The following is a 25,674-nucleotide window of genomic DNA, read 5'->3' as shown; positions in this document are numbered from 1 at the left end:
TTCCCCCTAAAATTGTGAAAATATATTGTTTTCTGTTCAAAGTATTTTCTGAAGTGACAAAAAGGAGATACCCAGAATTCCCTCTGTAAAAACATTTGACTCTAATATGTCAAAAAAAAAAAAAAATTCTGAAACTGACTTCATCTAGTGTTCATATTTTTTTACTAGACATTTATGCAAATTAGCACATATTTCATTAAATAATGCCTAATTTGCATATTTAAACATAGCATTTTAGAAAACTTGTAATACAAACTTTTTTTGCAACAATCAATGTAACCAATCAACTGGGAGAGTAAGGTGATAACTATTAGTTCCTTTTTTTACCCTATTCACCTGCAGTGTCTCACCTGTGATTTGCTTTTTTTACTGATACTGTACTGTCCTAAAACTTGTAGTCTGAGGGAAATTGTTTTATTTGAAATTGTATTAGTCTAGCTACCAGTGGAAAATGTCATTTGGAACATTTTAGCCCAGTGAAGTTAGATTTTATTTTTCAAAACTGAAATACTTTGCATTATTACTAAGGTTTAGAATATTGTATTTATAACTTGCAGTTTATTAAAACAATAGACATCTATGGAATGTCCCCATTTAGATAGCTCAGTAAACATTGGTGTGTGTCAGGTTCCCTATTTTAGGCATCAAATTTCCCAGCAAGGATCGTAAAACCTGAAATCACTTACCAGTGTTTCCCACAGAATTAGATTCTATTTGCGATGGTGTGGTGTTTGGGGACCGGGGAAGGGGGAGGGGGGGGGTTAAGGTAAATATATCATATATATATATGTATATATCATATATATATCATATATTTTTATTGACAAGTACACATTTCAATTGCCAACACTTAGTGTCAGATACCTTAAAGGGATAGTTCACCCAAAAATTAAAATTCTATCATCGTTTACTCACCCTCAAGTTGTTCCAAACCTGTATGAGTTTCTTTGTTCTGTTGAACACAAAGGAAGATATTTGGAAGAATGACAGAATCAAACAGATCTCGGTCCCCATTGACTTCCATAGTAGGAAAAAATATATACTATGGTAGTCAATGGGGACCGAGATCTGTTTGGGTACAAACATTCTTCCAAATGTCTACCTTTGTGTTCAGCAGAACAAAGAAACTCATACAGGTTTGGAACAACTTGAGGGTGAGTAAACGATGATAGAATTTTCATTTTTGGGTGAACTATCCCTTTAAAGACATTGCTATTGCTAAATTGCTATGCCATTGCTACACTTTCTATGCTATGACTGCTCCACAGACTTCTTGTTGCAAATTTTGCTCAAACACACAAACCTGGACCTGGAGATGGACACACACACACACACTCAAACTCACAAACTTACTGACACACTCAAACACAGGCTCACACACTCAAACATTCAAAAAGACTCACACACACACACAGACTCAGACACACACAGGCTCACACACACACCAACCTGAACCTGGAGATAATAATAATATAATGTCTAGTCTGGTGGCTGTGATATATATAAACCTACCAACGTCCGTTGCCATGATTTTTGGAATGACTGATCGCGAGAGGAAAAAAAATGACGTTTTAGTCACATTACATCGGTTAATGGAAACGCCGTCATTTCGCAATAGTTGTTTATCGATATTTAGAAAAAAAACACAAAAGTTTTGCGTGAATCTGTGATGGAAACGCGACAGCGCTTAACATTGACTAACTTCTCAGAGTTATGTTGAGCAACAGGGTTCATTACTAACCATTCAACTCCGGATTTGATTCTGGAATCTTCGCTGGGGGAATAAGCATTAAAGGCCGTGTTGCAGGGTAAATTTTTTACGAATTTGTGCAATTTGCTTGATGGTAATAAACATTTAAACTGTTATCCAATGTATTTTATGTTGTTGGGTATCACAAAACGGAATATAATACGAAAAAGTAGGTACTATCTTACAGCGGTCTCCTTTCCCCCATAATGCATTGCATCACGTCACGTTGGGGAGAGAATTTAACTTACCAAAGCCCGCCTTGAGAGCATTGAGAGTGACTAGAGAGAGACGAGTAGTAGACGAGAGTAGTGCAGATTATAGATAAATAGATAAATACATAGATATATATAGATAGATAGACTACATATATAGCTAGATAGACTACATATATAGATAGATAGACAGACAGACAGATAGATAGATATCGACCAACTGCGACCCAAACGCACGGTCAGTCGCTATAACGTTAGTACTGATGCTGCGTTCCAGGCAGGTTTTTGAGCTCGTAATCACTATTTCATACCACGACTAACGACTTTGTTCCGTTCCAGGCAAATTACGCCAAACTTTCTGAGTGCAAGGAATTGTAACTAGATTATTATTTTTTTTATTGCAACGGTACATTGACCTAAAATCGTTTTTTCAACGTGTGCCACTTGCATAAACACTGCATCCGTAGGCAGTATTATTCGTAGGGCCTCCATCGTTGTTTCGCGAGCTGTGTGACCTCGGAACTCGGAGTACATCAATCTAGTACGAGACACGAGTTCACGGGTGGGAAGTCACACGAGTTTGATTGCCGTTCCTGTGCACTTTCACGGGTTTAAGGTTGGAAAAACACGGGTTACGGGTTGCCTGGAACGTGGCATCATACTAGACTGAGTCTACCTTTCCTCGACTTCTCCCCAACGAGACGTCATCGCCGAGTTGCATAAAAAAACGTTAATACCAATAACTTAAAAAATAGGTCTTTAAGACTATTTTTGAGACATTTTAAAAATGATATACATATATTGAGTGATTTATGTACCCATTAATCGAAAGTGGTGGTTAACCTGCAACATGGCCTTTAAGCACCGGCAACAATCTGTAACTAACGCATGCTCATGTTTTGATTCAGATCGTGTTCGAAGAGGAGGGGCTAGTCTGCGTGCCTCCGTTGTCATTTTGTGAGAGGGAGGGAGCAAGCAGCGCGCAGCTCTACAATAAAATACAATTGTACCCATATTAAATAGTTTTAAAATCTGAATCAATCCGTGGCGGTCAGCATTGATATTGTGGCGGGCCACCACAAATTAATGAATGTATGGGAAACCCTGCTTACACTGGACCAGCCAACAGGTCCAGTGTGGCTTCCAGTGATCATTCAGAACGGGCAGGGCCGGCCCGCGGCATAGGCGGTATAGGCAAATGCTAAGGGCGCCACTCATCCAAAGGGGCGCCAGAATGAGTGAACGAGTGAATTTTTTTTTTTTTACTTTTTTTTTTTTATAATAGGCTACTATTTAAAAGCCATTAATTCGAAATACTACCAAATAAAGCAAAAAAAAAAAAAAGTCTGGCTCTTCAATCTTCCCCCGCCCATCGAGTGCTTGAAGTGCGTCAGAAACAGAGCGCGCGCACGATCAGTTGTTGGTAATTTGTTGTGTAGCGTGCCCGACGCCGCATCCAAAGTAGACAGCACTGCTTTTGTTAACACACAGCTCGTAGAAACGGGCCTGGCAGCTCGCGCCAGTTCTAGACACGGTGAAAGTTTCCTGATTGTGTCTGAAGGCCGAATTTACATGACACATTATAAATGAGCATAGTCTGCGATAGATACAGTGCCAAAAAGAAGAGAAGAGGATAAAGATAGAGGACGTAAAGAGATGTAGTGAAAGAACAATTTATTGCATAGGAGTAAGATACTATAATTTCATGGCAGTTATTTTTACCTTAAACTTAATGTTAGCAGTTGTTCTGAGTTCTGAGTCCCCAGACTGTGATTTTGTACAATCATGTCAGTTTTAAGACGCATTTTTTATTATCACTTTTTTATTAATGTTTTACTCTACAGTTGTGCAGTTTTGGGGGGATACAGTACAGGCCAAAAGTTTCTTCTGCTCATCAAGCCTGCATTTATTTGATCAAAAATACAGAAAAAATGTAATATTGTGATATATTATTACAATTTAAAATAATTTGTTTTCAATTTATTATACTTTAAATTATCATTTATTTCTGTGATGCAAAGCTGAATTTTCAGCATCATTACTCAATTCTTCAGTGTCACATGTGACATCCGGTCTATCACATGATCCTTTAGAAATCATTCTAATATGATGATTTATTATGAGTGTTGGAAACAGTTCTGCTGTAATGTGTGTGTGTGTGTGTGTGTATGTATATATATATATATATATATATATATATATATATTATGCTAAATCATGAACACAATGACAGGGTGAAATGGGCTGTGATGCATGGGGTACCAGGTAAAATCTTGCCTAGGGCAGCAAATTGGTCAGGGCCGGCCCTGAGAACGGGTTTGGCCTAGGGTTTGAAGATAGAAATATCATGAGGTCAGTATAAAAATATACTATTAGTGGAAAATCCCTACCATGATAGAAAAACATGCGTGTTTGTGTGATTCATTTCTGGCAGGATTTGGATTTAGCCCACTTTATGACCACTATACTGACAATTACAAATATAACATCTCTGCTGTAAAAATGATAATCTACCAGGCAAATTGTGTGTGTGTGTTTGTGTGTGTGTGCAATCTGTTGAAGCCGGTGATATTTAGTGTGTGCAATGGGTTCCTGTGACCCTCTGTTTCACAATGAATAATTTAACATTATTGCATATGGCATATGTCAGTCTGACACATTCTCATTTCTATTTAAAACACACATGCAACACACACATATTCACAAATATGTGACAGACCTAATGCACTCATGTTCACACACGCAAAGCGCATCCATCCAATGAGTCATTCTTGCAGCTGTCCGCACACCGTCCACACCTCCCACGAATAAGAGTCCGCTCGACACCTGAAACAGACAGGAAAACGAGAGGAAAGTAGGGGAAAAAAGATGAGAGGAGTGGGAGGCTTATATAAAGCTTCTGACACTGTACTGTACTGTGAAAGTCAATGTCACGATGATTTGTGTGCTTTTGTCTGCTTTTCGAATCTTTATGAAATTACCCAGAATCTGAAGCAAGTAGAAATCAATACAGACATATGTGTTTTATCATAATCTCTAATTATGTATTGTGCTTGATAGCACCTAGGCAACACTAACTTTTGATAACATTTTATTGATTGCTTATTTGTTAATCGTGATGAGAGTAACACATGTATTTTAATGTAAAAATTGGTATTATTCATTTTATATATCAGAAGTATTGAGTATTTTACTCTGTTTAAATTATCATCATTTTTAAATTACTAAATTAATAATTCATATTCGCTTGTACCTTTTGATAGATTTTATTGGGTAAACAATAAAAACTATACATATGAAAAGCAAAAGAATTTTAAAAATAGCATAAATAAATGATGAAGGTGTGAAGAAAAAGTTTCCATGATTATTGTAATGTGACCGTAATGTAACAAAAACAAAACTAACATTTATTAATTCATTAAATGTCAATTTTAATATAGAATCAACTCCTGGGACAAACAGGTTCATGTAGTTGAGCACATACCAGTATCTTGAATGTTTGTTTACATCCTTGCACATACACAAACTGTAGAATCCTTTGATTCAGCTGCTCTAAACATTTTCTTCTTTCTGTTTTGCTCCTTTCGTATTATTAGAAACTCTTTTCTCATGTTTGTACTGTACCTTCTGCTCTCTGTCCTCCCACACTGTTCCTGCCTTCTCCTTCAACCTGTTCTTCATTCACAAATTGTTTGCATGTTGTACAATAACTCACTGTGTGGTCATTTGTGCCACTTCTCTTATGGCCTGGTGGAAGAAGAGATGTAAAATGCTTATTGTGTTTGGTTTTAGATAAGGAATACTAATTAAAAAAGAGCTTTTTCAAACACTGTGCCAGAGGCTGTTAACACAGATTCAGCCTCCCTCTCACTCCCCCCTCTGTTCTCTGGCAGGGCTCGGCAGACTCCTACACCAGTCGTCCTTCAGACTCTGACGTGTCTCTGGAGGAGGACCCTGAGGCTCTCAGGAAAGAAGCCGATAGACAAGCTCTTGCCACGCTAGAGAAGGCTAAGGTCTCTTACTTTTTCTATGTTCTGTTCCAGTTTCTCTCTTTCAATTTCTCATTAGTCTATTATTCAGACCCTTCCATGAGTGACTTGATTGTAGAAAGAACATCACTTTGAGACGCCCCTATGATTTGAATTTTAATAGTAGTACTTTATTAATGTTACTACACAAGACATCAAAAAAGTGTGAACATTTAGGTTAAACTTATGTTTTTGTTTTAGCATAGAATTTAGAATTCAGTATCCAATATCATTCTATATATATATATATATATATATATTTATACTTATACGTGTATATATATATATATATATATATTGAAAAACTCCTTTACCTTAAAGGACAGTTATTAAAAACACAAAGTTTATTTGTGAATTTTTCACAGAAAATAAATGGAACATTAACTTATCACAAATGGTTATTTTGTGGTCCCACACCAATACTTTTCCATCTCAGTCATGGAGAAACAGCTGGGTAAATGATTTTGTCATAATGAATTAACACATTTGATCAAATGTGTTGACTGAGGCTTGCCGCACAAAGCATGTTGCTGGTCCTCTATTTGGATTTGAGTTCAGAAACATCCTGTTTAGCAGTATTATTCCATTCTCTTGACCAGGGGTCTTCAGCCCTGCTCCTGGGGACCCACCGTCTTACAGAGTTCAGCTCCAGTCCTCATCAAACACTCCTGAACCAGCTAATTAAGCTTTTCAGGACCACTTGAAAATACACAGGCAGGTGTGCTGAAGCAGGTTGGAAATAAACCTTGCAGGACGGTGGCTCCCCAGGAACAGGGTTGAAGACCTCTGCTCCTGACTATATGAGACCACTTCCATAGCTGTAAAACTGATCATATGACCATTTCCCTTCTTTTGTCTCTAGAGTTTTTCACTGGAGCTCTCTTTTTTTCTAACAGTTCTCTCTATTTTAATTCTCTCCATTCATCTCTCTCATCCCCTTTCTCTCTGAAGACCAAGCCTGTAGCATTCGCGGTGAGGACTAACGTTGGCTATAACCCAGGCCCTAATGATGATGTGCCTGTCCAGGGCATGGCTATCTCTTTCGAACCCAAAGACTTCCTGCACATCAAAGAGGTCAGACAGATTTTCCCTTCAAAGGTGTCATAAGCAATTTAACATTTACCGGTAAAATGATAGACATCAGTGAAATACATCACATCTACCTCAGCGACAGCAAAAACACCTTTTGCTTACAGCACCTTTTGATATATAATTTAATCCTTCAACAATATATCGATCTTTATATGCATGTAATCATATGGACGGTAACTGCAGCTTTAGCTTAGATGATTCAAAAGCTGTGTGTTCACTCTTTGTATGTTTGTGTGTTTATTTGTTAACAGAAGTATAATAATGACTGGTGGATTGGGCGTTTGGTGAAAGAAGGATGTGAGGTGGGGTTTATCCCCAGTCCAGTGAAGCTTGAGAGCACCCGTCAATTACAAGAACAGAGAATGAGACAGAACCGCCTTAGCTCCAGGTAACAGCCAATCACATGAAACTTGTTTCAAAAATATGTAAACAATATTTACAGACCAGAAACTTGTGATGTATGTAGCCACTAACCATACTGTTGTCTTAACTACTTTCCATTGCTCTATATCTATTTCTAGTAAGTCTGGTGGAAGCTCAAGTCTGGATGTTGCCACAGGTGCCCGGAGGCCCACTCCACCTGGAACAGGTATGATCAGACGGTAATGCTGTGAGTTTTTTGGTTCTGTTGTGATGGGTTATGACATCCCTGTGTATATACAGAACATAAACCCATTACTTTCACACTGGGTAATCACTGAACACAGTGACAGTTAGAACACCCCTTTAGGATCCCTCTGCCGTCTTCTCTTCCCTCTTATCACTCATTCTTCTAGTCTTCCAGTCTTTATATGTTGTTTTTCTTTCTTCCTTTCCTCTTTGTCAGCATCATCATCATCTGTAATTGTAGTTCCAAATCTTTCCCACATTGAGCTACCTGTGGTTTATGCGTTCTGTCATAAGCTGTGTCAACTCTTGGAGTTTGATTAATTTGTAATCAGGAGGAGCATTTTCACAGGAGGCAGGTGAGGTCCTCAATATAATTGAATGAAAAATAATAAAAGTACAAAAAACGTACCCAAAATAAAACAAATATAGCAAAATATGAGTGTACAAATAATTCAGGTTGCTAAAATAACATTTTACATCAGTAACTTATTTAACTATAGATGTCACTGCTTCTGGTGACTTTTGGTTAAGTATAAAACCAAGTTTGATTGATACTTGACACTGTAAAAAATATCCTGTTAAAAATACAGTAAAATATGGCAGCGGTGGTTGTCAGAAATTCACAGTAAAATATAATCAACTTACTTATAATTGTATATGACATTAAATATATATTAATTTACCAATCAAATAAAATCTCTGTTGTACCTTCAAATGTACTGATAACAAAAATAATAATACAGGTGATAAAACAGATAAAACAAAGCCACATCAATCAGAAGCGTCCTATCTATAGAAAGCATGTTCATCACAAGTAGTCCATAAATGATGGTAAATAAAGCAAAAAATAATGTACAAAACAAGAAGAAACTAAATTATTTTTATAAAATCTAATCCTGTTGTGTCACCCAAACATGACTTGGAAGGTCCTTTGACTATTTTTCCCCCTTAATTATATGGTATTTCGTGTTTTTTTATATCAAACAAAAAAATAAAAAGTATAAATATGAGGTAACTTGCATGTAACTGCAATTACTGTAGTGGACATGTTTTTACTGTAGCTTTTTTCTGTAAGAAATTACACAAATTTAATGTATATTGTTTTGTATGGAACATGGAATTTGAATTCAAAATTAATTAAAAATCCTAACTCAAAGAAGGGACTTGAAACTATACCACTTGTTTGTACTTCTTGAAAAGGTCATTTCTTTTTTAATTTGGCTTGTCCTTTTTAAAACGCCTTTTGTGTTCTCATTACCTTTCTGACTCAGTGAAGTCTGTACATTATGCTGCTGTTCTTCCTCTCTTCCTCCTATCTCATTTTCTGTCCAATTACCCTTGTTTCCCTGTTCTTTCACCCTTATTTCCTTCTCTATCCCCCCCCCCCATCCTCTCTTGTTCTATCCTTTCATTAAAATCCATCCACCTCCCCTATTGGTCCCCTAGCTGACTTGTCCTCTGGACTTTATGACGATTCGGATTCGGACGTTGAGGAGGTGGAGCCTGCCAACACCCGTGACCAAAAGGGTGTGGGCGGAAGTGTCACCTCCCCTCAAGGCAACCTACCCCGCCTCCCTTTCTTTAAGAAGGTAACCCTGGTGATAACCCCAGGATGCTTCAATAGACAGCCTCCCTCAGATGTGACTAATAATCAGACTCGTTCCTAACCAGCTCCTTCATTAGGGCAGTCTGTTCTGTTTGTGTGTTTGATTGGTAAAAATTCACATCCAAGGGATTAAGTAAATGCATTCTTACATGTATAGTCCAGCCAAAAATTCTTGAATGATGAAATTCTTCATCATTTACTCACCCTTTATGATTTTCAATTTCTGCAGAACCAACCCATTGCAGACTGCAGAAATTAATAAAGCAAAATAGTTAAGAATGAATATATATCTTATAAGATATTAGGAAGAATGCTCTGCAAATTTACATTTATCAGACCCCTTTATCCAAAGCAACTTACAGGGCACTGGGGCTATACATTTAATTTTTTTATCAGTATGTGTGTTTCCTGGGAATTGAACCCACAACCTTTTGCATTGCTAACGCAATGCTCTATCACTGAGCCACAGGAACAACATAATGGCAAAAACAACACAAAAATACTAGACCAGTTATAATATTTCAAGTCTGTTGAAGCCATATGATTAAAAGACTCTATATATAGTGCATAAGTCAAATGGACTGCTTTTATGGTACTTTAATGGTGTTGTTTGTCGTTTTCTCACATCCTTTTAACTATGAATATAACTATAAAGATAATGATATTAGCGTCCACACCAGCGAACAATATCGTCTTGTTTATTCTAAGCGCACATGTGTCTGCCACTTTAAACTCTCGAGCTCGTTATAGCAGAATGGATTCTGATTGGCTGTCAATGTTTGTATCATTCATCAGCTGGAAATAGAAACATTATGAAAATGATTCCAACAACATCGTTTCTCTGTGCCTTTATCGTTATAGTTGTAGTGTGGACTCTGCTATTCTTTAATATTGAGAACGATTTTTAGAACTATATCTTTATCGTTATCTTTATAGTTATCGTCCTTGGTGTGAATGGGCCTTTAAGTCATATATGTTTGTTACGACACAAGGGTGAATAAGTAATGACAGAATGTGTATTCTTGGGTGAATCTAGACTCACAAATCCAGTAATCTGAATTTAGCCTCGTGCGACTGTGTTCATGCTGGGAGAATTTTACTACACACATCAACCTGGAGGATTAATCAGGAAAGTTGATCTAATACCTTAGTGGTTCCATCTTTTCTTCATTTGACCACCTCTGATTTGTTGATTCATTCTCTCCCAGCATCCTAAATGTATTAACAATTTGTCACTAACAAGCTTTTGTTTGTTTGCCTGCTTGTCCTCTCTCTCCTGCGGTGTGTGTGTGTGTGTGTGTGTGTGTGGAATGATAGGTGGGCCTGCCAAACAGAAACAGAAATCGGTGAGTCATAGCAATAACAACTTTCTGTTTCGTTTCTCTCTTTGTGCTTGTTATGAAGATAGCTTAAGGCTATTGTCATCATGTTCTTATATCAGCTGAGCATGTGAATGTATTTCAGAGAAGGCAAATACAATTGTTCTATGCTAGTTTGCTTCTCTAAAGGATTTGATGTTAAATGTTGTGGCATACAGACAGGATTTCTGTATATTTCCAGTCCTGAGTGTTTACAAAAAACAATTGTTCAGAGAGGGGTTTATTAGCTCTACAAGATATGTACATCTCATTCAGACTGAATTAAGAAATGAATAAATCCGGGAGTCTGCCATCCTCTTTCGCCTGCACACAAGATAATGCAGAAACACCCTGACAAGTTTCCAAGGTTTCCGTTTCCATTATGGGTCTGTGACATAGAGAGTAGCCCACGCTTGTTACTGCTGTCACAATGGCTACCGTCACACAATCACACTTGTGCATACGCCCGACTTGGTGAATTAGAGCTGAAAATGATGACAGTAGATTGTAGATGTCCCGGTTGTTTTTAGCTATCCATCTGAAGCTTTTGGTTATTTATGTATTATATAATGGGCCCAGAGGAGTGTGAGGTGCCACAGTGAATGGGAATCAATTCAGCAAAAGATCACTGTCTCTATTTTTCTCACACACACACTTCATGGAGTGGAGGACCCTAAGCAGAACATGAACAGGTCTCATCTTAGATTAAAGTGATGGTCCATCTGAGGAGGAAAGAGAAGCTAAGCATCCAAAAACAAAACAAAACAAAAAAGATTTTAAATGAACATAGCTAGCAAAATGTTTTAATTGATTGCTGCCTTGTTCAGTTTCTTACAAATGTGCATTACACAAATGCATGTAATATGTGTGTGTGTATTATATATATATATATATGGCAATTTTTTCATGTCTATTAAATGACTTGTTCATACACCACACTAATGAGTAAAATAAAAAAATAAAAAAAAAGCCAGTTTTGATATGTGTTATATGATTAATTCATTTTATTAATTACTCTGCATACATTATTATAAATAAATATATATATTTTTTTATATTAACAGCCATAACTTGTGTTAACTTGTAATAATTGTAAAAAATATATATATATTACGGTAATATTAATTCATTTTAAATTAAATGTATAAATAAAGTAAATAAATAAATTTATTAATATTTCAAGATATAAGCGAGATATTGACTGTATATAAGCATACAATTTAAACAAAGTACATGACTGAAATGATAAGAAATCAGGTTTAATCAATATTATTTTACACTAAATTCAGTTATTAGCCAATATTTAAAAAATATTAATTTATCAGCTTTTCAGAAGTTTCCTTCATGGACTGCCACTGCTAATAATATCAGAGAGTTAAGAAGGAAAACAAAGGGTGTGAATGCTGTTCTTAAATCCAGATGTTTTTGGTTAGTTTTGGCAAACATATACAGTCGTGGCCAAAAGTTTTGAGAATTACATAAATATTGGAAATTGGAAAAGTTGCTGCTTAAGTTTTTATAATAGCAATTTGCATATACTCCAGAATGTTATGAAGAGTGATCAGATGAATTGCATAGTCCTTCTTTGCCATGAAAATTAACTTAATCCCAAAAAAACCTTTCCACTGCATTTTATTGCTGTCATTAAAGGACCTGCTGAGATCATTTCAGTAATCGTCTTGTTAACTCAGGTGAGAATGTTGACGAGCACAAGGCTGGAGATCATTATGTCAGGCTGATTGGCTTAGAATGGCAGACTTGACATGTTAAAAGGAGGGTGATGCTTGAAATCATTGTTCTTCCATTGTTTACCATGGTGACCTGCAAAGAAACACGTGCAGCCATCATTGCGTTGCATAAAAATGGCTTCACAGGCAAGGATATTGTGGCTACTAAGATTGCACCTAAATCAACAATTTATAGGATCATCAAGAACTTCAAGGAAAGAGGTTCAATTCTTGTAAAGAAGGCTTCAGGGCGTCCAAGAAAGTCCAGCAAGCGCCAGGATCGTCTCCTAAAGAGGATTCAGCTGCGGGATCGGAGTGCCACCAGTGCAGAGCTTGCTCAGGAATGGCAGCAGGCAGGTGTGAGCGCATCTGCACGCACAGTGAGGCCAAGACTTCTGGAAGATGGCCTGGTGTCAAGAAGGGCAGCAAAGAAGCCACTTCTCTCCAAAAAAAAACATCAGGGACAGATTGATCTTCTGCAGAAGGTATAGTGAATGGACTGCTGAGGACTGGGGCAAAGTCATATTCTCTGATGAAGCCCCTTTCCGATTGTTTGGGGCATCTGGAAAAAGGCTTGTCCGGAGAAGAAAAGGTGAGCGCTACCATCAGTCCTGTGTCATGCCAACAGTAAAGCATCCTGACACCATTCATGTGTGGGGTTGCTTCTCATCCAAGGGAGTGGGCTCACTCACAATTCTGCCCAAAAACACAGCCATGAATAAAGAATGGTACCAAAACACCCTCCAACAGCAACTTCTTCCAACAGTCCAACAACAGTCTGGTGAAGAACAATGCATTTTCCAGCACGATGGAGCACCGTGCCATAAGGCAAAAGTGATAACTAAGTGGCTCGGGGACCAGAATGTTGAAATTTTGGGTCCATGGCCTGGAAACTCCCCAGATCTTAATCCCATTGAGAACTTGTGGTCAATCCTCAAGAGGGGGGTGGACAAACAAAAACCCACTAATTCTGACAAACTCCAAGAAGTGATTATGAAAGAATGGGTTGCTATCAGTCAGGATTTGGCCCAGAAGTTGATTGAGAGCATGCCCAGTCGAATTGCAGAGGTCCTGAAAAAGAAGGGCCAACACTGCAAATACTGACTCTTTGCATAAATGTCATTTAATTGTCGATAAAAGCCTTTGAAACGTATGAAGTGCTTGTAATTATATTTCAGTACATCACAGAAACAACTGAAACAAAGATCTAAATGCAGTTTAGCAGCAAACTTTTTGAAAACTAATATTTATGTAATTCTCAAATATTTTGGCCACGACGGTTTATATATATATATATATATATATATATATATATATATATATATATATATATTATGATTTCACTGAGGAGGTATATTATGATTTCACTGAGGAGGTTTTATTTTGTGTGTGACCTTTTTAGATGGAACATGTTCCACCTTACGATGTGGTGCCTTCCATGAGACCCATTATTTTGGTGGGACCATCCCTTAAAGGCTATGAGGCAAGATAATATATTGCTCTTAAAAAATGTTAGTTAAAATTTTTAGTCAAATGGTTTATGTTGCTCAGTTGTGTGTGTGTGTTACGTTGCAGGTGACAGATATGATGCAGAAAGCTCTCTTTGATTTTCTTAAACACAAATTTGAAGGCAGGTGGGTACCAAAATATGCATGTCATGGTCATAATAAAGATCAGAAAGAGAAAATAGTTCATTTTTCATCATTTTGAAATTTCTCCAGATTTATGTTGTCAAAGATGCTGTCAAAATGAATGGCAAAGATCTGTTTAGATTGTCAATGCTGAAAATATCACAATACACTCATGCTATAATTGGCATACCATGGTTATAGGATGTTGTTTGTTCCAGAATATCCATCACCAGGGTGACAGCAGACATCTCACTTGCCAAACGTTCCGTTCTAAACAACCCCAGCAAACACACGATCATCGAGCGCTCCAGCACCAGATCCAGTCTGGGTATGAAACACACAGTGCACACAAATGAGTAACTGCTACTCAATGAGCTCCCTCATGTGGTTTAGCAACACATTTAATGACCAAAACAACAAATGTTTTGGATTCATATTAGTCCAGGCACTGAAGAGCAAAGCAAATTTCAAATTACAGAACTATTCACATAGAGAGCAAAACATACAGCCAGTTTTTTGGGATGCATGAAATGCAGATTCATTCTTTCTTAATAGTTGCATGCTATAGAGAGAAAAAAAGAAAGTGATTTAAAGGGAAAGGGTTAGTTCACCCAAAAATAAAAGTTAGGCTGTGTTTTACTCACCGCTGAGGCATCCTAGCTGTATATGACTTCATTCTTTCAGTCAAATCCAGTCTGAGATAAATTAAATATTGTCTTTTGATCTTTCAAGCTCTTTCATTGCAGTCAGCGGGTGTTGCATTGCTTCAGTCCAAAAGAAGTTAAATAAAAAGTGCCCTTCCATAAAAAAAGTCTCACACGACTCTGAGGTGTGAACAAAGGCCTTCTGTAGCAAATCTATACGTTTTTGTAAGAAAAATATCCATATTCAAAATGTAATAATCACTTGAATCTAGCTTGTGCTCACTGTTGTAAACAGAAGCAGTTTCGGGAGCATGACGTATGAAGTTAGCATTGTGCATGCACCGGTGAGTCTCGTGAAAACCAACGTTTGTTAACAGGAGCAAAGAAAGCAAAGTTCCCTTACTTTAGCAAAGGACAACCAGTCTCCTCTTGGCTTATACTGAAATCCTCCGACAATCTTCTTTACAAATCCTAGTTTTGTATTTCTAATTAGTGACTGTTGTTTGTTTTGATCTCTCCGCTGTGTTTCAGCGTGTGTAATATAACTCCGACTGGATTTGTCTGAAAGAAGAAAGTCATATACACCTAGGATGTCTAATTGTCATTTTTGGGTGATCTAACCAAAACAATCAGTCAGAAAGAATCGTACAAAGAAATTATTTGACTTTTTGGTAAAAATGCACTCTCTGTGCGAGTAGGCTGTTAGTCTACTTTTGGATGGTTGAAAAATTTGTTTGTCAAGCCCTGTCAGTTTTCACTACTGTAAACTAGCACACATTCTCTCTGTTTCCTGAACATTTTTCTTAGTGTTTCCTCCTCTTGCTCTGTTTTGTCATGTCTGATCTCCCTTTTTCTCTCGTTTTCGTCTTGCTCTCTCCTGCCGCTCCTTCCCACCACACATTTCCTCCGCTTTCTCTTTCTCTTCACCTCAGACGTACTGGGTACGTATCCTATCATCCCACCCTTATCCCTTTTGCAGCCATCCATCTGTCATTTCATTCTGACCACATCCATTCATCTAACTCTCCATCCATCTGTCCCTGTACTTAACTGTCTACCTTGAGTTTGGAGTCAACAGACTTAACTTGTTGGCACAGTTGTGGTGTTATTAACTATAAAAAAGGACACTAACATTTTTCAGTAGGTAAACTGTTTTGGAAACAGTGTTAGCTTTTACAATAACAAGCTATTGTTGCCAACACACGGCAGTGTAGAGTAGTGGTTTAGGTTTTTCTCATTGTATTGCACCACAGCCTTAAAACTGACCAACCTGAGATAAGATTCACAGTAGGTATTCTCTCTCTCGAGTCCTATTATTCAAGACATCTTGTATTATGATGATAGGCTAAATGAATAGTTTCTTTTAAAAAATCAAGCATACGCACACCATCCGAGATTCAGGTCAGAAGATACCAAATGTATGTATAGAGGAAATATAACCGCACACTCACTTACAAATCTACTGCTTTATTTGATTAACAAACGCTTCGGCTAGAAGCCTTTGCAGTTGTGGAGTAAGTTTCTGTTGTTGGTCTCAAGTAACATTCAAAGCATGGGTGAATTAAACATTAGAAAATGAAGTATGTAACATTTCCACTTTTTCTTCATATTCCTTCTCCATCTTTTTTAAATCCTTCTTAAGTTGGCCCACAAGTAAAGTCATAAAATCCAATTATTATGTGTTCAGAATCGCACACCAACGTTCACAAAATTCCTCAGTATGCTTTCCCAGCAATGGGAAATCTTATGCCATATTAATCCTCGGGGGATAATTCCTTGTCGAATATAGTCACTGAGAGTAACATCGGGTGAGTCTTTGTTTTTCTTTTCAAAAGGTTAAGCAGTTCCATATTGGAACTTTGGTGTGCAATTCTGAATAAATGTTCATTGGATTTGATGACTGTACTTATGTATAAATTAGGAAGAATTTAAAAGAGATGGAGAAAGAGTGTGAAGAAAAAGTGGAAATGTACTTCAAAAGTACTTCACTTTCTGAGGCTAAAAAAATTGGATATGTCTTTCCTGATATTGTAACAATGCATCATTTTGTAAAATTGTTATATGTTGGAAGGATGTAAAATATAAGGGGTAGTGCATACATACAGACACTACCATTTAAAAGTTTACAGTCAGTATGTTTTTTTGTTTTAGAAAGAAATGTATACTTTTATTCAGCAAAGATGCATTAAATTAATCAAAAGTGACAGTATACTGAACTTTCTATTCATCATAGTGTCCCAAAAAATATTTGGCAGCCCAACTGTTTTCAACTGTGATAATAATTAGAAATGTTTCTTCAGTACAAATCACCATATAAGAATGATTTCTGAAGGATCAGGTGACACTGAAGACTGGAGTACGGCTGAGAATTCAGCTTTACCATCACAAGTATAAATTACATTTTAAAGTTATACTGTATTTTTTATCAAATAAATGAATTTTTTTTTTGTTAACAGGATAATTCATTCAAAAACATTATTTATGTAAATGACAACACTGTTGTCTATTGCAATATTTCCATTCACTCCTATGAATTAATTATGTTTGAAAGTTTTAAAGATGCTGTCACCCTAACTGAGATCTTCATTGTTTTGTACGGGAAAACATTATTCTGATTTCATTACAGTAAAATGTGTAAAATGTTAGTTTAAAAGATGTTGCCCCTTAAATAGTTTCAAGCTACTATTTATTAAAAAAAATGTTAATGGTAACTTGATTAAAATATCAGCTTTTTTAATTAACTGAATGCATACATTCTGACTTACTGTAAGAAGTGTGATGCCACTTCTCATATAGCACTTCACACTCACATACACAAACACACATACTGATCTACGTAACTGCAGCTTTCTACAGACTTCCATGGATCAATGCAGAAAGCAGCACATAGCATGTAATCGGCCTTCTAGAAACTATGCTCATACTATTCAGGGTTCCATTTACTTAAAGTTAAATGGAACTGAACTAGCACGTGTCCACGCTCACACATGCATATATTCGAGCAGACCATAATAACCTGCACATGCATGTTATATACTAACATAGGTTTGAGTATGAAATAAAATGGGAAGGTAAGTCTTCCTGATATTCATCTTGTTTATTAAAATCTGAGGTGTGTTTGTGTGTGCTTTCAGTATTCTCTGCTATACACTGCAAAATAATTTTTCAATAAATTTTGTAACATGTATGGCAAAATTAAATGAAAAACAATATAGACAAAATACACTCATATTCCAGATACGTTCTCTGAAAACATGTATTGATAACAAATGTGGTTTCTTTAGTTATTTTTTGATCCTTTGAGGATGTTTTGATATTTTTACTAGAAAACGAGACGAGATGCAAATTAACAATATTAATATTGCAGTGTATAAATGAACTTTGGTGAACAGGTGATTGCAACAGAGGAACACTAAGTGGAGATTTCTGTGCTTACAGGTGCATCTCAATAAATTAGAATGCTGTGGAAAAGTTTATTTATTTTATTTAAGTACATTTATTTCAGTAATTCAACTCAAATTGTGAAATTTGTTTATTAAATAAATTCAATGCACACAGACTGAAGTAGTTTAAGTCTTTGGTTCTTTAATTGTGATGATTTTGGCTCACATTTAACAAAAACCGACCAATTCACATCTCAACAAATTAGAATACTTCATAAGACCAATCTTTTTTTTTTTTTTTTTTTTTTGTGAATTTGACTTCTGGAAAGTATGTTCATGTACTGTACTTATACTCAATACTTGGTTGAGGCTTCATTTGCTTTAATTACTGCCTCAATTCAGCGTGGCATGGAGGTGATCAGTTTGTGGCACAGCTGAGGTGGTCTGGAAGCCCAGGTTTCTTTGACAGTGGCCTTCAGCTCAGCTGCATTTTTTGGTCTCTTGTTTCTCGCTTTCCTCTTGACAATAGCCCATAGATTCTCTGTGGGGTTCAGGTCTGGTGAGTTTGCTGGCCAGTCAATCACACCAACACCATGGTCATTTAACCAACTTTTGGTGCTTTTGGCAATGTTGGCAGGTGCCAAATCCTGATGGAAAATGAAATCAGCATCTTAAAAAAGCTGGTCAGCAGAAGGAAGCATGAAGTTCTCCAACATTTCTTGGTAAATGGGTGCAGTGACTTTGTTTTAAAAAAAAAAAAACACACAATGGACCAACACCAGCAGATGACATTGCACCAAAATCATCACAGACTGTGGAAACTTGACATTGGACTTTAAGCAACTTGGGCTATGAGCTTCTCCACCCTTCCTCCAGACAAGGACCTTGGTTTCCAAATTAAATACAAAATCTGCTCTCATCTGAAAAGAGCACTTTGGACCACTGGGCAACAGTGCAGTTCTTCTTCTCCTTATCCCTGGTAAGATGCCTCTGACTTTGTCTGTGGTTCAGCAAATTCCTTGACACATCTGTGTGTGGTGGCTGTTGATGCATTGACCCCAGCCTCAGTCCATTCCTTGTGAGGTTCTTGTCTTGAATCAATTTTGCTTGACAATCCTCCTAAGGCTGCGGTTCTCTCGGTTGGTTGTGCATTTTTTCTTGTTGGTTTTGAAAGTTGAGTCTTCCACTCAACTTTCTGTTAACATCCTTGGATACAGCACTCTGTGAACAGCCAGCTAATGTTTGTGGCTTACTCTCCTTGTGAAGGTTGTCAATGATTGTCTTCTGGACAACTGTCAGATCAGCAGTCTTCCCCATGATTGTGTAGCCTAGTGAACCAAACTGAGAGACCATTTTGAAGGCTCAGGAAACCCGTGCAGGTGTTTAGAGTTGATTAGCTGATTGGCATGTCACCATATTCTAATTTGTTGGGATGTGAATTGGTGGGTTTTTGTTAAATGTAACCCAAATCGTCACAATTAAAAGAACCAAAGACTTAAACTTACTTCAGTCTGTGTGCATTGAATTATTTAATACACAATTTGAGTTGACTTTTTTGTAACTTTTACATGACATACTTATTCATTGAGATGCACCTGTAGATGCAGTTATGAATGTATATGTATTATTCATGAATTGTCATATTCATTTTTTTCCATCTGGCAGCTGAGGTTCAGAGTGAAATCGAGAGAATCTTCGAGCTGGCCCGGACGCTTCAGTTAGTGGCCCTGGATGCCGACACAATCAACCATCCATCTCAATTGGCCAAGACGTCATTGGCACCTATCATAGTCTACATCAAGATTGCCTCTCCAAAGGTTTATATATATGAGCTGAATATACAGATTGCCATTCAAACGTTTGTGATCGGTGAGATTTTTGTAATGATTTTGAAAAAATCTCTTATGATCACGATGGCTGCGTTTAAAAAATAAAAATAAAAAAGTAAATCAGTAAAAACAGTAATTTTGTTAAATATTATTACAGTTAAAATAAGTGTTTTCTATTTGAATATATATTACAATGTAATTTATTCCTGTGATGGTAAAGCTGAAGTTTCAGCCACCATTACTCTAGTCTCTACGTGTCACATGATCCTTTTTCTTTCGGTATGTTACGAATGTATTCACTGCCACTTGATCAATTAAATATCAATAAAGCATCCCTGCTGAATAAAATTATTAATTTCTTTCAAAGAAAAACTTACTGACCTCAAAACTTTTGAACAGTAGTGTATGGCAGCTCAGATTGGTTTCAATACATCTGCCTCAGAAAGATGCTTATTTTGTATTTGTGTTAAAAGATTTCAGTGTGTACATCATAATGTATTTGAACATGTTTATTGGATGTATATTTGTGTTTCTGTGTCCCCTCGCTATCAGGTGTTGCAGAGGCTGATAAAGTCAAGAGGTAAATCTCAGGCCAAACATCTCAATGTCCAAATGGTGGCAGCTGATAAACTTTCACAGTGTCCTCCAGTGAGTATATGACTTTTGATTTCTGCTTATTTACATTTATGTATACTTTTGAAAGTGACGTGACATACAGCCACGTATGGTGACCCATATTCAGAATTCGTGCTCTGCATTTAACCCATCTAATGTACACACACACACACCGTGAACACACTTATATAATTAGTTTTGGGGGGGGGGGGTTTAAAGCTTTTTGCTCACTCTTCTGTACGTTTCATACCTAAGTTGCATTTCCTTCTTTTTCATTTTCGTTCTTCATTCTCTGTTTCTTAGGCACACATGGGATTTAAAAAATTTGAGTGCTCACAGATGCAGTCTTATCTAGTCATATGCAAAGATAGCATAGATATATACCATAGAAAGCTTAAAAACTCAATGTAATTGTTTCTAACACGTAGACTGCATGTTCGCTTCCTTTTAAAACACATCCTTTTCTCCTTTTCAGGAGCTTTTTGACATAATATTAGATGAGAATCAGCTGGAGGATGCATGTGAACACCTGGCTGAATACCTGGAGGCCTACTGGAAGGCTACACATCCTCCGAGCAGCAACCCACCCAACCCTCTGCTCAACCGCACCATGGCCACAGCCGCCCTGGCAGCTTCGCCCGAACCCGTCTCCAACCTGCAGGTACAGGTGCTCACTTCCCTGCGTCGCAACTTGGAGCTCTTCGATGGCTATGCTGCTACAGGGCAAGGGCAACAGGAAGAGGAACATGCCCTCTAAAAACAGGGCCAGGATTACAGTGTGATATTGGAGAGTCTTGTACTCGTCTCCCAATCACAGAAAAGTAACGATGGCTGCTCTAGAGATAGAAATGCCCAACTGTAATTCTGTTATCTGTTTCTGCTCCTCTCCTTTGACGGATCTCTCAGTGATATAAGTAACACACACATACACCCTAACAAAACATCTCTTATGTGATCAACATCATCATAAGTCCACCATGTGCCACAGTCCACACAGTGTCCCCTCATTTGAAACGCCTGCCAGTCTTTACAGTGGCCTCTTTTCATCTAGGAAACATAGTTCAGATCGCTACGCTCTTCCAGGTTTCCATGGCACCAGCTCAGAAAAAGTGCACTCAGATCCATTATCCTATTAACATTGAGCAGAAACTCTAACAGCAGCTTATGTATGTGCATTGACGCCAATGTTGTTTACCCAAGTTACATGAAAGTGTGTTCGTGTGTCTGTGTGCAGAAGTGAGAGACATTGAGTAAGTGAGGGAAACCAAGGATGGATCAGTGCCTGTGTGTGTGCGTTTAAAACTATCTCACTGCAATCTGAACAAAAAATGATCATCCATCTGCTCAGTTTTCACAATTACATGGTTGTCTAGGAGACCAAAGTTAGCAGCTTTGAGATGCTCTTTTAATAAAAGACTGCTTGTCCTCTTATAGTCACAAGGCCCCTCAAATATTGAAATAGCTTCACTTCTTAATTATTTTTTGATAAAAAATAAATATATATATATATATAATGATTTAAAAATAAAAATGTAACTTATATGATGAAAAATATGGTCAATATTTTTTTAATAATTTTTCTAGAAGAGGGTTGCAATATGAGATGCTTTTTAACTCCAAAGATGACTGATCTAATTTAGACGATCTAATCTACCCCAACATTTTTGAATCATCACCAAATAAGTTGAAATCAGCTTTATTTATTGTGTGATGTGTTTGATATGGCCACTAGATGGCACTAATGATTAATATTCTTTTACGTTACGTGCATGGTGTGAGTTTATGTATGCAATTTATCAGATACATTTCCCGTTCTAATGTTTTGAAAACCTAAAGGTATTTTAAGGTATTTTTACTTAGAAACTTAGAAATCACAGGTAACTAACTGAAACTGTTGTTTGTTCATAGCAATAGTAATAGCTTTGTGCAACAACACAAAGCATAAGAGTACTGACCACTGGCATCTCACTGCCAAAATGGTCTTTTCCTATAATAGAATGAGTAAAGAATGTATTTTATGTATGCCATTTGTTATTCAGGTTATAGTATTGCTTGGAACGTGTTGAAATAACTTAATTAAAAGCTGACCTCTAACCTTTGTATTAACATGCTGCTTGCTCTGTTTTGTGTTTCTGCATGTGCATTGGCCTTTGTGTGTTTTGGGGTTGCTGTAGGGGCCATTCCTGGTGCATGGAGAACAGAAGAGGGAAGGGCCTGAACACGGCAGTCTCAACGACTACCAGAGCGATCTGGGTGGCAAGCAGCCGCTGCGCTCTTCACACAGCCAGTTGCAAACAGTTGGACGAGGTCTGTCACGGCAGGACACTTTCGATTCCGAGACCCAGGGCAGCCGGGATTCTGCCTACACTGACGACATGGAGACAGACCCATACGAGGAGCCGGACCCGTGTCGTTCATACCGTCTAAACCCAGCCCACCACGCTCCTCGCCAGGCCTCCTGGGAGGACGAAGGGGCGGAGCCTGATCAGGAGAACCTCAACGTGGTCCCACCACCAGCCAATCAGCACCAGCGTGGACGAGGCAAACTGAGGGAGCGCTACTCTCAGGATGCAGAAGGTGGCGGGGTGACGACGGGCCATAACCATAACCAGGAGGAGTGGAGCAGAGATGTGTACATTCGCTAGAGCAGGTTCACCTGAGACGAGGGTGAGGAGTTGTTTAGAATGACACTAAATAGAATCTCTATAGTTGGATCTGTTTACAACCCAGAGAAACACACAATCATTGACAAACGCTGTACAGCTAACACTCACAACATTCGTATTAGGCTAACAAAGCTCTCGGTCATTACATACGTCCTCGTTTTCTCGGACAGGCTTTCTTCTTGGCCAGGATTTCTAAAGGCTGGAATGCACCACATAACTTTTAAAATCTGAACAGATTTTAAAACAATAAGCATCATACACTTGCCGACTTTATAAATCGGTTCAGAGGAAAAAATGACAAATGCAGATGACAAACACATGGCAAATGAAAACTATATACTTTTTAAAATTGACTCAAAATATCAAACGTTTGATATCCTCTGACTGGATGGAATCCAAAAAGAAATCCGAGTCTGTGTCCATCATGCACTACACGATTTATTAAGAAATCCGTCAACTCAAATCTGCAGGCTGGCTCTGACTTTAGAAATCCTGGCCAGGACATATCTGGGAAAATAAGGACATATGGTCACATTATTTTAGTTTAAATCAGGTTTTTTTTTTTTGAGGAGAATAAACGAGAACCTTTCTTCATTTCTATTTTACTTTTGTATAGTACTGCATGACTCCTAATCATTATAAGGTTAGCAACTGCTCTTGCTGAGAATTAAACATGATTCAGAATGTATAACCAAAATTTTGCGAACGTATGTGTGTGTCTGTGTCATTTGGTGGTCGGGTACGTGTGTGTGTGTGTGTGTGTGTGTGTGTGTGTGCATTCTCTGTAGTCTTAAACAAGGTCTTTCTGATACACAATAGTCTTGGGAGTGATCCATCAATTAGTTTCCCTAGACTACAGTACTGCAGAGTGTGTTTTTGTTTTGTATTTTATCCTATTTATTTTATTTATTGAGTTTAAAAAGGTCTATCCAGATTTTAGCCTGCTAAAACCTTTACCAAGCTCCATCGCTGCTGTATACTCATCCAATCTAAAAGGGGTGCTGTGTTTCTCACATGCCATAGCTTCTTCGGTCTAAAATGCGCTAACATGCATCAGCAGATGTTAATCCAGATCTGCTAGAAGTTCTAAAAGGCTAATATGCAAATATAAATAAGAAAATGAAGATGGTCAAACTTTAGAACTAAAAGCCCAAAACGTCTGAGATTACTGCTAAAGTCAAACACAAACAGCTTTGTGTTGATTGTAACCGGCTCTGTCCCGTCTTCTGTGCCTGCTTAAGGGCTTTTAGCATTTGTGCCGCTATTGTACCACTGCCATTGGAAACATATTCTGCCTTATTCGCACGTCAGTCACACGGGCCAACCAATCACAAGTGCCGTAATCTTTCATCTGGCCACTCCCACCATAAATTTGGTGGGTTGTCTTAACTCAGTGCAACACTGAGTTAATGTTATGTGTGATAGTAGTCTACACTGCCATTTTACAGTGTTTTCATAGTGACATGTTGGCACCGCTGGCCATTTTAAGATTAAACAAGGTGTTTACTGCATGAGAGTGTAAGGATTCACTTTAGAGGCTGAGAAGCTGAATACAAACTCAACACTGACATACATTCACACATCCTACTGCCAAACTCATGCTAATGCCACTGCTATTTGTGTTGTTATCTCTGTGGCCAATTTCTAAGCCAGGACTGTATGTGTGTGTGTGAAATGGGAGAAAATCTGGAGTCTTTACTCTTTTATGTAAACCAGAGGATTGGTGAAAGTCTTTGAGCCTCTTTTTACCCTCACCTATGTGTGAAAAGATCATCATGATGAAATACGCTAAATATACAAGTAGATAGCTTACTAAACAATGTTATTGTTGCATTATCGCAATTGTTTCAAATATAAGAAAAACAAATGTTTTCTTTGGTGCCTGATTGTAGCTCCATTCTACTTTTTGTTTTTAATCTGTGGATAAATTCATATTTTAATTAAAAATTTGAATCCAGATCAACTGCTTTCTGTGTCATTGCTATCTTCACATCATTTAGATTCCTACAAAATGGATGCAATACATCAGTGATTCTCAACCAGGGGGCCTCAGTGAGCATCCAGTTTAGTAAAAAATGTATAAATCAGTTTATAATATTACAATATTAATGTTATTATAATAAAATTATAAATCTGTAATTCAAAATGAAATGCAAAAAAAAAAAACTAAGTTGAAATCAAATTTATTTTTATTTTCCCCTCAATAACTCTTGGTTTTATTGAAGAACATACAGTTCTTGAATACAGAATATAACTTGTAGAATCATCAAATGAATAATGGTTCCATAATTTAGTATGCTAAATAAAATATGAAATATGCCAAAAATATACATTATATATTTCATATTATATTTAATATTAAATTAATTAATTGATTAATTAATGAAACCATTAGCCACAACAATACATTTCATATATTTATAAAAAGTAAAACAATAAGCAGCTTTGTCATAAATACATTAGAAATACCAGAAGAATCTTAGTGGAAACTGCGGGAGGCCTTTGAATATCATGTTGGAGCCTT

At 37.3% G+C, this 25,674-nt stretch overlaps 1 protein-coding gene across 7 annotated transcripts in view; it reads left to right on the top strand.

Moving 5' to 3' along the window:
* The window catches only part of LOC132149021 (voltage-dependent L-type calcium channel subunit beta-1-like), a 42,155-nt gene extending 17,046 nt beyond the window's left edge, over positions 1-25,109 (top strand). For 2 of the 7 annotated variants that reach the window (XM_059557906.1, XM_059557910.1), the window contains 12 exons: positions 5,856-5,975; positions 6,942-7,064; positions 7,334-7,470; positions 7,604-7,671; positions 9,138-9,280; positions 13,785-13,865; positions 13,958-14,016; positions 14,232-14,355; positions 19,711-19,857; positions 20,422-20,517; positions 20,960-21,145; positions 22,659-25,109. In XM_059557906.1, coding sequence (XP_059413889.1) covers positions 5,856-5,975; positions 6,942-7,064; positions 7,334-7,470; positions 7,604-7,671; positions 9,138-9,280; positions 13,785-13,865; positions 13,958-14,016; positions 14,232-14,355; positions 19,711-19,857; positions 20,422-20,517; positions 20,960-21,145; positions 22,659-23,129 — 1,755 coding nt within the window. In that variant the 3' untranslated portion in view covers positions 23,130-25,109. Of the gene's footprint in view, positions 1-5,855; positions 5,976-6,941; positions 7,065-7,333; positions 7,471-7,603; positions 7,672-9,137; positions 9,281-10,614; positions 10,644-13,784; positions 13,866-13,957; positions 14,017-14,231; positions 14,356-19,705; positions 19,858-20,421; positions 20,518-20,959; positions 21,982-22,658 lie in introns of those variants that run through there. The other 5 variants (XM_059557907.1, XM_059557908.1, XM_059557909.1 and 2 more) reach the window with 5 other exon arrangements.
* Positions 25,110-25,674: the final 565 nt, after the last annotated feature.

The sequence above is a fragment of the Carassius carassius genome, chromosome 9 (genome assembly GCF_963082965.1).
Source record: "Carassius carassius chromosome 9, fCarCar2.1, whole genome shotgun sequence".
NCBI lineage: Eukaryota > Metazoa > Chordata > Actinopteri > Cypriniformes > Cyprinidae > Carassius > Carassius carassius.
The sequence above is the reverse complement of the archived record's forward strand: the minus strand, read 5'-3'. Positions and strand labels throughout refer to the sequence as shown.